The sequence below is a fragment of the Pyxicephalus adspersus genome, chromosome 8, assembly GCF_032062135.1.
Source record: "Pyxicephalus adspersus chromosome 8, UCB_Pads_2.0, whole genome shotgun sequence".
Classification (NCBI taxonomy): Eukaryota; Metazoa; Chordata; class Amphibia; order Anura; family Pyxicephalidae; genus Pyxicephalus; species Pyxicephalus adspersus.
In genome coordinates, this window is record NC_092865.1 from 51,870,871 (window position 1) to 51,881,956 (window position 11,086).

General features: G+C 39.8%; 1 protein-coding gene across 2 annotated transcripts in view; it reads right to left on the reverse strand.

The window, feature by feature from the left end:
* DALRD3 (DALR anticodon binding domain containing 3) overlaps nt 1-8,344 on the reverse strand; it is a 19,629-nt gene extending 11,285 nt beyond the window's left edge. Inside the window, exons 1-9 of one of the 2 annotated variants that reach the window (XM_072420603.1) lie at nt 8,108-8,344; nt 6,480-6,787; nt 5,829-6,085; nt 4,710-4,768; nt 4,390-4,506; nt 2,990-3,060; nt 1,841-1,899; nt 701-783; nt 123-246 (exon numbers count right to left, since the gene is read on the reverse strand). In XM_072420603.1, the coding sequence (XP_072276704.1) occupies nt 123-246; nt 701-783; nt 1,841-1,899; nt 2,990-3,060; nt 4,390-4,506; nt 4,710-4,768; nt 5,829-6,085; nt 6,480-6,787; nt 8,108-8,299 (1,270 nt within the window). In that variant the 5' untranslated portion in view covers nt 8,300-8,344. The remainder of the gene's footprint in view (nt 1-122; nt 247-700; nt 784-1,840; nt 1,900-2,989; nt 3,061-4,389; nt 4,507-4,709; nt 4,769-5,828; nt 6,086-6,479; nt 6,788-8,107) is intronic. The other variant, XM_072420602.1, reaches the window with a different exon arrangement.
* Between the last annotated feature and the right edge of the window lie 2,742 nt (nt 8,345-11,086).

An 11,086-nucleotide genomic window follows, 5' to 3' on the forward strand; every position in this document is an offset into this window, starting at 1 on the left:
CAAGGAGCAACCACTTCTATAATACCCCTTGCCCTTCACACGATAAAGCCCCAACTCCCATATTTCGCTCTATCCTTTACTCAGCCCCCTTCTGTCCGTATGTAACCCTCTGGACTCTGTACCTTGGCTGACGGCACTGTTGTAGCTGTCAAACAGCGTGGAGAGCCGAGCGCAGTTATACATCACAAAGGCCCCGCTTTTTGTTCCCTTCGTTGTAATGTTGGTCTCTTCTAAGTTCAAGTTTACCTGGATGTAAAATTGAAAATAAAAGCCTATCCATTCGATCTTTCTATAGAGGGGTTTTATTAATATCTGGGAAAAGGGAAGAGCTTGTAAAAGGGAATTTTATTCCAAACTACTTGGATAGAACGGGGAAGGAATAGAATATTCAGGAATAGTATTTTTTTGTATTATTTTTTACCATTATTCCCAAGGCACTTGTTCTGTTGTGTCACTTGGGCACAATGGTATATACGAGGCATTTATAAAGTAAGCATTTATAAAAAAAAATCTGTCATTTCTTCTTAAAATCTAAATCTATACCATGTAAATTTCATTTCAAAGAAGAAAATCAGATTAAAAAAAATAATTCTAACCATATTGCTGCTAAAAATATTCCTTGGAAAATATTTGTTCATAAACAGGATAATATTTTACACTGATATCAATGCTTACAGGCCATTTGACTTTATTTTTATACCTGTGTACGATGAGGTGTTGCCATCAACTCAAACTTGATTGCAGCTGAGGTGAGAGAGTTAATAATTTCATCCCAGCTGTCACCTGTATACAGGACACACCAAACATCAGGAACTGGCAGGCAATGCGGTTCCTAGGCATTTGTCTACACAAGAGGCATGAAGTGCATCCGTTTGCATGCATTGACCAGGACATTACCCCAGCTGCCCTCGGATTAAATAGTAGATCAGGTTGAAAAAAAAAAACATAAATTCATCACGTTCAGCTACTAGGGTATTAAACACATCCCAGATATAAAACCCTCATAAGACATAGTTGGTCCAGAGAAAGGCAAAAAAAAACCCTGGTACAATTTGCTTTAACATTGGAAAAAATTCCTTCTTGATTCCATGAGCCAATCAGATGTTCCCTGGGTCAGTCTCTGTTATCTTTAAATCCTTAATACCCAGTTATATTCTGTGCTTCTAGAAATAATCCAGCATCTTCCTAAAGCAATCTCTAGTAGTTGCTGAAACTACTTCCTGAGGGAGCCGAATCCATATTTACACAGACCTTACAGTGAAGAATCACTTCCTTATCCGAAAGCTTAAAACTTCTTTTCCTCCAGACAAAAAGAGTGCCCACTTGTTCTTTGTAATGACCTTAAAGTGAATAGTTGGGAAGAGAGTTTTCTATATGGACCGTTTATAAATTTATACAGGGTGATCATATCCCCCCTTATTCTCTTCTCAAGGGAGAATAGATTCAGTTCAGCTAATCTCTCCTCATAGCTGAGCTCCTCCATTCCTTTTAGTTTAGTTGCCCTTCTCTGCACTCTCTCCAATTCCACAATATCCTTTTTGTAAACTAACCTTAGGGTTAGTTAGGTAGGGGAGCTGGGGTCAGGTAAGGACTTCAAGCCAGGGCTCACTAGGGTAATGCACACAGACGGCCACTCTGTAATGCACTGCCTGCTCCTAAAGAAGGCAGATGCTTAGCGTTATTGCTGGGTTCTTTGGAAAAGTCTGGTGGTCACGTGAATACCAGATCAGAGACCGGTAAACAGACTGGAAATTAAAAGGGCTACAAGTCTTAGCACATCAAGAAATGACAAAAAAACACAAATAAATTAATAATTTATTGAATTTAAAAAAAATGTAACCTTGTACACGGTCTCCATACTTCATCACAGAAGCTTTGTGCATTTGGGACTTTCTCAAACTGTAGAAGAAAAAATGTAAGGTTATGCAGCCGAGTCATTCTAGTGACCTGAGGTTTCTCTGCTGAAGTTAAGCAACACAACTAGGTAATTTACATTTCCCCAGCCTGTGAATGAACAGTAAAGGTGCAGCAGATGACCAGTGAAGACATCTCTCTGCTCTAGCCTCCTATCACAGCATGCAGGACCCCTAACTTGCCCATGTCACAAAACCTGAACAGAACGGGGCATGAAATAGCTTCAAAATAAACAGATATTATCAAATCTTGTATGAACAGAAAGTAAGGCTAACACTTCTCAATTAGTGGATGGAGGGGAACATAAATCTGACAATGTTTCTCTACTTTATCTAATATGAAATAAAAGGTTTTGCCTGGAGCCGAGATTTACATTGGCATACTTAAATGGAATGTATGTTTAAAATCTGACCTCCCTTCAGTTGTGAAGGCTCATCTCTTAAGACTAAAAATCTTACTTCTTACTTACTACTGCGTTTGATGAATACTGTGCTGTTTCACAAAGTGCACTTGAAGATGAAGCAATTCATACAAAGCTCTCCTCATTTCCTGGATGAGGGTTGTCCAGAATAATACAGCCCTTCCTCTTTCCTGACCTGACTGTTCCTGGCCTGCCCTCTTTCATTTATTGAATTTCAGTACTTGGAATTATGGTGGTGATGTGAGTGTTACCTTGGGTTCTCCATATGCAGATACAGTCTCTGCAAGTGGACCACCTAAAGTATTTTGATATTAGCAAAACCCTTTCCAGGAGCCAAACCACTGCCTCCATCAAAGCAAAGTGCTTTTAGGAGAGTACTGAGGAAGGGTGCTCTGGTGTTTTCAGAAAGCTATGTACAGCATCCTGTCAGCCCCTCCCACTAACCATGATCTGCCAGCTCAGCATAAAGAAGCATACAGAAATATTGATGGCACCACTAAGTGTTTGATCAGCACGGTAACAAAATATAACCAAAATAAACTTTGAAAGAGGCTTGAATGTGTGTATTCCAAGCATATAATACCAGGGAATTTACGTTGTCCATTTTATATGCTGATAACCACACAGTTTGCAAAAAAAAAAAAAACAACTTACTGAAAGTATTGTGAGCAGCTGATCAGAGGTTGCGGAGTGAGGACTGTCACGGGCCCACAAATTAGATGCTTCTGCAAAGAGAATAAAAGCTTGTAAAGACTCAGATTTATAGTAACACATACGCATTTTTACTAAGACTGGCCTTATAAAAATTAAAGTGTTAAAAAATCTCTGTAGTATAAAACATATTGCAGTTGGGTTGAAGGGAAGACGAAAAAATAAGTGATGTGAACACTTGAAAAGGGACCCTTCTATTCTTCAGTCTGTAAGATATAAAGCTCAGGCGTTAATGAGCCATTAGTGACCATAGCTTTATGTAATAATATATAAGTTGGCTTTTGGATAAGAGTTTTTAAAAATACAAACTGGTGATTCATTTTATTTTTAAGCAAACATTCCAAATCATATGATTAAAAAAAAAAAAGCAATTTCTTTATAAACTGATGTTTTACTGAAGTATAGCAAATCACCCAAAATTGTAACATGACACATAACCAGTACTAAAAACATCCGTTAGACTGCCTAACACTTGATGATCTTCATGAACAGGAAAACAGACACTATCAGAGTGGAATCTGTAACGGCAGGAAGTCTCATTCCATTGCTTGGGGTTAACCCTATGTGCACCGCCTGGCAACCTCAGCCAATTAGAAGCTGCCCCCTGTAAGATATTATTCAATACTTGCATGGTAATAGACTTACCCAGATGAACAATGCCAGTGTAGATTATGTGAATGGAAACACAGTGCACTTTTATTTCCTGTGAAATCTGAGACCCTGAGGACCTCAGAGTCACGGAGTACCCAATTGTATTTTTTTTTAGGTGAACTCTTGACAAAAGCCTAATATACAGCCGAAATACACATATATAAAATATATTATCCTCTGAATTATTATAATTCTGTTTAGCAAGTCTTGCGATCAAGTATTCCGGGCATACAAAACTTGGACTGCACTGCACTTGGACACTCATTGCAGACTGCAATTAAGCAATAGTTTGGTCCAGGACTCACTCCAACCTATGATTGGACGATGAAAAAGTGACATACTGATGTGGCCATCCCTGTGCTCTCCTCGCCTGAAGGCATGTTCACAGGACTGAACTATATAAGCCTCAGAGCCCTGACTGGGTCATAATATTACTTCTTCCTTTTCCAGTGCTCGTGTACTGGGGATAACAGGAAGACAAGATTAAAAGGCTCCTATGTTAGTCCTGTGTAAAAAATGTAAATAACCCCAATGCATGCTTTGGCTTAGCCATTTCACAGTCTTTTAGGACTGGCTGAAAGCTTGACATTGAAATTATCTATTTCTTGATGACTAAGGATACATTTTAATACTTTATCATCTTGTATCTCCATGACTATATGTACTGCATATGCAGTAATGCTGTTTATTACCTGAGTGACAGCTGATACCTCACGCTCCAGCAGCCTCCAGAGAAGGTCCAGCTTCTGCTGGTGGAACTCTTCCTCACAGCTGACGACATGGAGGACAGCACAGGGTACCACTGCCTTCTGAACATAGAGATAAATAGTAATATACATTATAATGCTGGCACTTACACAAAGTCCACCACATACAAAGAATACACTTCCAAAGCACTCTTTTACTCTTCTACACTTTTACTACCCCAGCAATGAGGGTAGTAAAAGTGTTCTTTTTCCAGAAAAGAAAGCTTTACCAAGATGGCCTTTCTCATGACAAGAAAGCAACTCACCACAAACTCCTTGACAGCATTCTGTAGCTGTGCCACATGGGCCAGGTCTTCTTCGCTGACTAAAACCAAAACACATAAAAAGAGGCGTTAGTAAGTGATTGACAGGAGCCTATCTAGCATAAATTAGGATGTCTATTGCCAACAGGTCTGCTGCAGTTTTTTAATGCAACCCGTATGCTTTCAATCATGGAAAGCCAACCACCACCAACAGGTCTACCACTATATTTCATTGGCTTTCCAATTAATGTGAACCTGTCATGGGAAAAATATGGGGTGGGCCATTTAGGTCTTCATTATAAAAATGCTGTATACATGGCTGTTATGCTGACCCCAAAGGAGGATTTGGAAAGAGGGCTTTAAGGAATTTGCTCCCTAGGCAAGAGAGAGAAAGATAGGAGCAACAGCCATCTTTTATTCTGCCACCAATCACTCACTTCCTGTAAATGTTTATTGGCCCATCAGAAAACTGTTTTTTTATTTTATAAAGAGACCAATGGGTTGCCTTATTCTCCCAGGGCCACAGGGTCTTCCCTCTGCTGACCTTTAGTGCCACTTGCCAAGTAAGAGCAAAAGTCCTTGTCTACATACATCTTACAGACATAATGGAGACAAAGTCAGGGGAAGTGTGAAACCCCAGCCCTTTAATTCCACTAACTGCAGACATATCAAATAGCCTGTACTGGTCCCCCCAAAGAAAGTGCAATGGCATTTTATGAATCAACAAGAATTTTTCTTTGCTTTGCAGTAAAGCAGAAAAATCGCTCCTGTTGACCCCTAATAGTATATACTTTTCATGCTGCTTTTCCCATTTGTTATGTTTCTCACTGAGATTTACAATTAGGATCTGGTGGTGCTAACATGTACTAACAGTTCACCCCTGGAAACAAAAAAAAATCTAAAAAGCTGGACAGACCAGAACACTGCTAAATGACAGCTTTATTACAAGGAAAAAAGTAGGTTATTTAGTATATAACTGAAAGCAATATTTGTATCAGATAAAGATGAGTGTGTGGGCTATCAAACACATCAAAATCTGATCAATAACATGTAATTTACACAAATTATCACCTATACAGAATATCCAAAACACATGAATTAAACGGAAAAAATATTACGCGCCCAGGAAATGGTCGATATTTGGGTCATATCCATCTAAGCAGAGGCCACGCTCCTGTAAACAGGATTTCAGATGTACACTTGAAAAGTCTGCATTGACACTACTACTGTGAAGCTCTTCTTTTAAGCAATACTTGTATCTAGAAATGGTCTCCTCTACTTCTGGTGATTCCACAAAAGAAGGCCAAGTGATCCCCAGCTGCTTCAAAAAATCGCCAACTTCCTTGTTCCAGACAGGTGGAATCAAATGTACTTGTTCCCTATAAAAAATTAACATGTACAGATCATCTAAAATATTAAAACCTCCTACTAATTATTGTGTAACCTCCTTTGTGCTACCAAAACAGTTGACTCATAGATGCATTGACACTATATTGAGACAATGGCAGCAGTCATATTGCTTTCACCAGCTAGCATTCTTCCCTTAGTGCACCTTGTTTCCATCTCTTACCCAAGTAAACTAGCGGCACACACCCTGCCAACTACATGATCTAAAGGAATGTGATTCATTACACCAGGCGGACTCCTTCTAATGCTCCATGGTTAAGTATTGATGCTTATGTACCCATTACCTTTGGTGCCTAAAAATGTAGCCACTTTTAGATACTATTTTTTTCCTTACCCCGTAAGTTAACCCTTTATAGTTCTACTAACCCTTTAAGTCGGAGCACCTCGGCCAGGTGATCCGCTACTAAGACGGCTCTTAGGTGACTAAGCTTAAAGGTGTCCAGACTGCTGCAGGAATGCAGGGGGCCACAGTTCAGGATCAGCGGGGTCTGTGCCCCATCAGATGAGGAGAGAACAGGCTTCAGATAAGCTGTAAAGTCTCTAAGGATTTGACAGAAAGTGTCTGGCCTGTCCAACTGGACGACAAGTCCGGCTTCTGACGGCTGACATATTCTAATAGGCAGAATTCCGGGGACTTTTAAAGTTGTCAGCTTCTGGATCAGTTCTGCAGGAACCTGTGAAGACAAAATCACACTTATTAGTCTGCTGGAAGATTTCAGTCCAATCTACAATGTAATTTTAATAATAAATATAAAGAGATTCCAATGTATTCTAGTACTCATTGTGATTAAACTTTATTTCAGTATTTTAAACTTAAAAAAATGTTTTTAGATATTTTTCTACAGATATTCTGGGACTTACAGTACTACAGAAGGCATAATGTGTAGGGAATACTGGGACATGAAGTGCTAAGGTGGAGTGCCGACTCACAAGCATGCTGAGAATTATAGTGCACCAAATAAAGCTTATACACAGAGGCTCTGCTTGGAATTGTAGGATCACTGCACCACTGCTGGTGTACTGTGTGGTTCTGGTTAGTAAAGCATGCTGGACCGTGTAGTACCATAGATTATACTTGGCCGAAAATAAATGCTGGGGCAATATTGCCATGGATTACACTAGGCTGACAAGAAATGCTGAGACTTGTAGTACCATAGACTATACTAGGATGGCAGGGGATGCTGAGATTTGTTGTACCATAGATTATACCATGGTGGCAAAGAATGCTGAGATTTGTAGTACCATAGACTATACTAGGGGACTGGGAACGCTGAGACTTGTAGTACCATAGATTATAATAGTGTGGCAGGGAACACTGAGACTTGTAGTGCCATAGATTATACTAGAATGACAGGGAACACTGAGACTTCTACTACCAAAGATTATACTAGAATGGCAGGGGATGTTGAGACTTGTAGTACCATAGAATTTACTAGGATGGCAGGGTATGCTGAGACATGTAGTACCATAGATTATACTAGGATGGCAGGGATGCTGAGACTTGTAGTACCATAGATTATACTAGGATGGCAGGGATGCTGAGACTTGTAGTAGGCAGGGATGCTGAGACTTGTAGTACCATAGATTATACTAGGATGGCAGGGATGCTGAGACTTGTAGTACCATAGATTATACTAGGATGGCAGGGGATGCTGAGACGTGTAGTACCATAGTTTATACTAGGGGGCAGGGAACGCTGAGACTTGTAGTACCATATGTTATACTAGGGTGGTAAGGAATGCTGGGAATTGAGGTCCCATAGATTACAATAGGATGGAGGTTAGTGCTGGGATTTGTAGTAATAAAGGTGAAATTAGGGTGGAAATGTATAATGGGATTTTGGGGCATGCTGGTGATTGTAGTACCACGGATAAAACAAGGGTAGCCGTGCATACTGGTACTTGTAAATTGCACTAGTAGGCAGCGAATGCAGGGCTTTGTAGCCATATTCATTCCATTACGTTCACAGCCCCCCAATCCTATGCCATGTGTACCTCTCCCTCGGGGAAGGAATTCCGCAGAGCTCCCTTAGGAACCAAGAAGTCCCTGCTCTTCAAATTCTTCTGGCTGCTCTCTTTAAACCAGACTGCAGAGGCCGCCCCGCACTCCCGCAGGACAGCACCGAGGACCCTTAGAGTCTCTGACACCCACAACGGCCCCGGTTCTCCGCCGTCTACCGTCTCCATGACAGCGGAACCTTAGCGCTGTCAAAAGTTTCCTGTCGGAAGAATTACCCTACTGACCTACCTCGCCAATGGCTTGATACCATAGGGTGTGACATCGCAGAGGTTGCTTGCTCGGAAGCCATGTTTGTTGTGGTAAGGACTGGCAAATTTCAAAGGGGATTTGTAGCTGAAGAAACAAAGAAGCTGGCCTTTTCCGACCCATTTGTGAAAGGATTGTAATACTTACTTAACAGGCATGCTGGACGTTTCAGATGTATCCTTACTGTTGTCAGTCCATTAAGCAGTAAACTTATAGTTGACAACAATTAAAAATACTTAGAAGGGACAACCTGAAAAAACTGGAGAAAAAAAAAGCAATACGTGCACAACACTAATGCTGCATGTTTTCCACATTCGATTTGCTTTAATTTAAATAAAATAGGGCCTGGTGTGCAGGGAAGGAAGAGAAGTACTGAGCCTAATACTAAGACACAAGGTTTACCCCCTCTTCCATAACATATGCTTTTCACATTTGCAGAAACGCTCTGAAATGCCTCGCTTTACCTTCCCATTTTCACATGTGTGAAAAAGCTATTCATATGAATAGCCCACTGCTATTGGAAAATTCCAAAATGCAGCATTCTGCAAGTGGGAGTTGCGCATATCCCATCTTCCAGGTATTTATTTTAACTCATCTTAATGTGGAGAGGAAAAAGGACATGGTCAATGAAGGCTAATAGTCTGTTCATGAATGCTTGGAAATTTGCAAAACAGCTACAACATGTAGATTTCCAAGCTTTTGTTACAACCAATAATGTGGACTAAGCCCAAGTATGTGTGCTAATAGTATGACTATCTGAATCATGTGCATGGGAGGAGTGCAAAGGGAATGGCCATGTCCACCATGTTCAGGAGAAGAGCGCAAGGGTATGTCCTTCATGTGCAGGAGACAAAAGCAAGGGGTATGACCATATCCATCATATGAAGGAAAGGAGCTGCTTTTTCTGCATGTCATATCTAATCATGTTAATGAATTTATTATTATTACACAGTATTTATATAGCACCATCATATTACACAGCACAAAGTCCATAGTCATGTCACTAGCTGTCCCTCAAAGGGGCTGATAATGTAATGTCCCTACCATAGTCATATGTCTTTAATACAGTCTAAGGTCAATTTTTGGGGGTAACCAATTAACCTAATTGCATGTTTTTGGAATGTGGGAGGAACCCAGAGGAAACCCATGCAAACTATATCCAGATAGTATCCTAGCTAGGATTCAAACTTGGGACCCAGCTGTGCAAAGGCCAGAGTGCTAACCACTGAGCCACCATGCTGCACAGAGATATGTCTAATGAATCAGGTTCATTTAATATTGTCAAAGTAAACAGTATTCCTAAAGATGTTTACACATCTTTCTCAGCTTGGGTAGATATGAGCAGTTTATTTATATATCTGGGAACATTTGTAATGTCATGAGGCTGAAAAGCATACAGTGCAATGTGCTGAGTGCGCCACTGCAAACTGAGGATTGCTGTTAAAGTATCTTAGCTTATAGGCATCTATTGTTGATAATGACAGGCTTGCAGAAAATTAGATCTTCGTATTGCAGTGCTCTACATATACATCACTATTGATTTTAAAAAAAATGAATGCAAAATACACAGATAACACACAGGAAATATATGGCCAACACAACAGCAGTTGTAAAAATTGATGCTCAACAAATGTGGCCATGCTGACAATATTGAAAAAAGTTGCAAAAATAGCGGTCGTGACAATACAGCATAAAAAAAACAGGCAGTTCTGGTAATACAGAGATAACAGACATACAACATAAATGCACAAGCAAAGATAAATGTGCAAATGTGAAAATACATAGACAGTCAAATGCAGCACAAAGTCCTAACACTGACCATTGCAGAGTCTTTATTCAATTTTTGTTAATGTTCAAGAATTCAGGCAGAGTTCAGAAGGCATGATCAACTAAAGATATAAATAAATGAAGGACCCTCTACTCATTGTTTCCATTTTAAGGTTAAAGTGTCTTTATATGCTGCCTACAACATGGTGGCCCAGTGGTTAGCGCTCTGGCCTTTGCAGCACTAGGTCCCAGGTTTGAATCTAGGCCAGGACACTATCTGCATGGAGTTTGCAGGTTCTCCCTGTGTTTGTGTATGTGTTTCCTCCCACATTCCAAAAAAATGCAGTTAGGTTAATTGACTTCCCCTCAAAATGGCCTTTTAGACTGTATTAAAGACATATGGAAGGGCCATTAGATTGTAAACTCCTCTGAAAGGCAGCTAGAGACATGACTATGGAATTTGTACAGCACTGTGGAATATGTTGGCGCTATATAAATACTATTTTAAAAAAGACAATATTTTACTTATAGCAGTGGCCACAACAGATGCCTGTCTCTATTTTCTAGCATTGATAAAAGGCGTCTGATACCAGTGCAGATCTCCTTTAACAATCACTGGCCATATGTTAAAGATCTATTCAGTGTTTTGTACATATAATTACCCAGCAGTAATTAGTAGTCACCCAGTCGGCAGAATTGTTAATTAAAGACCTTAATTCAGCTATGGAAGAAAAATAGGCTGACATCCTATTCACCTCTATTCTTAAGGTCAGTAGTGTCCATCTCTGTTCATACATGTTTGTTAAATTTCTGAGAAAATATTTATGTGAAATGTACTAAATGTTTTCTTCTTGAAAAAATATTAAAAACTTAGGTTTCACTATGACCAAAATCATAATTGAGATGTATGATGCAGTCTCCTAATATTATTAACTTAGCAG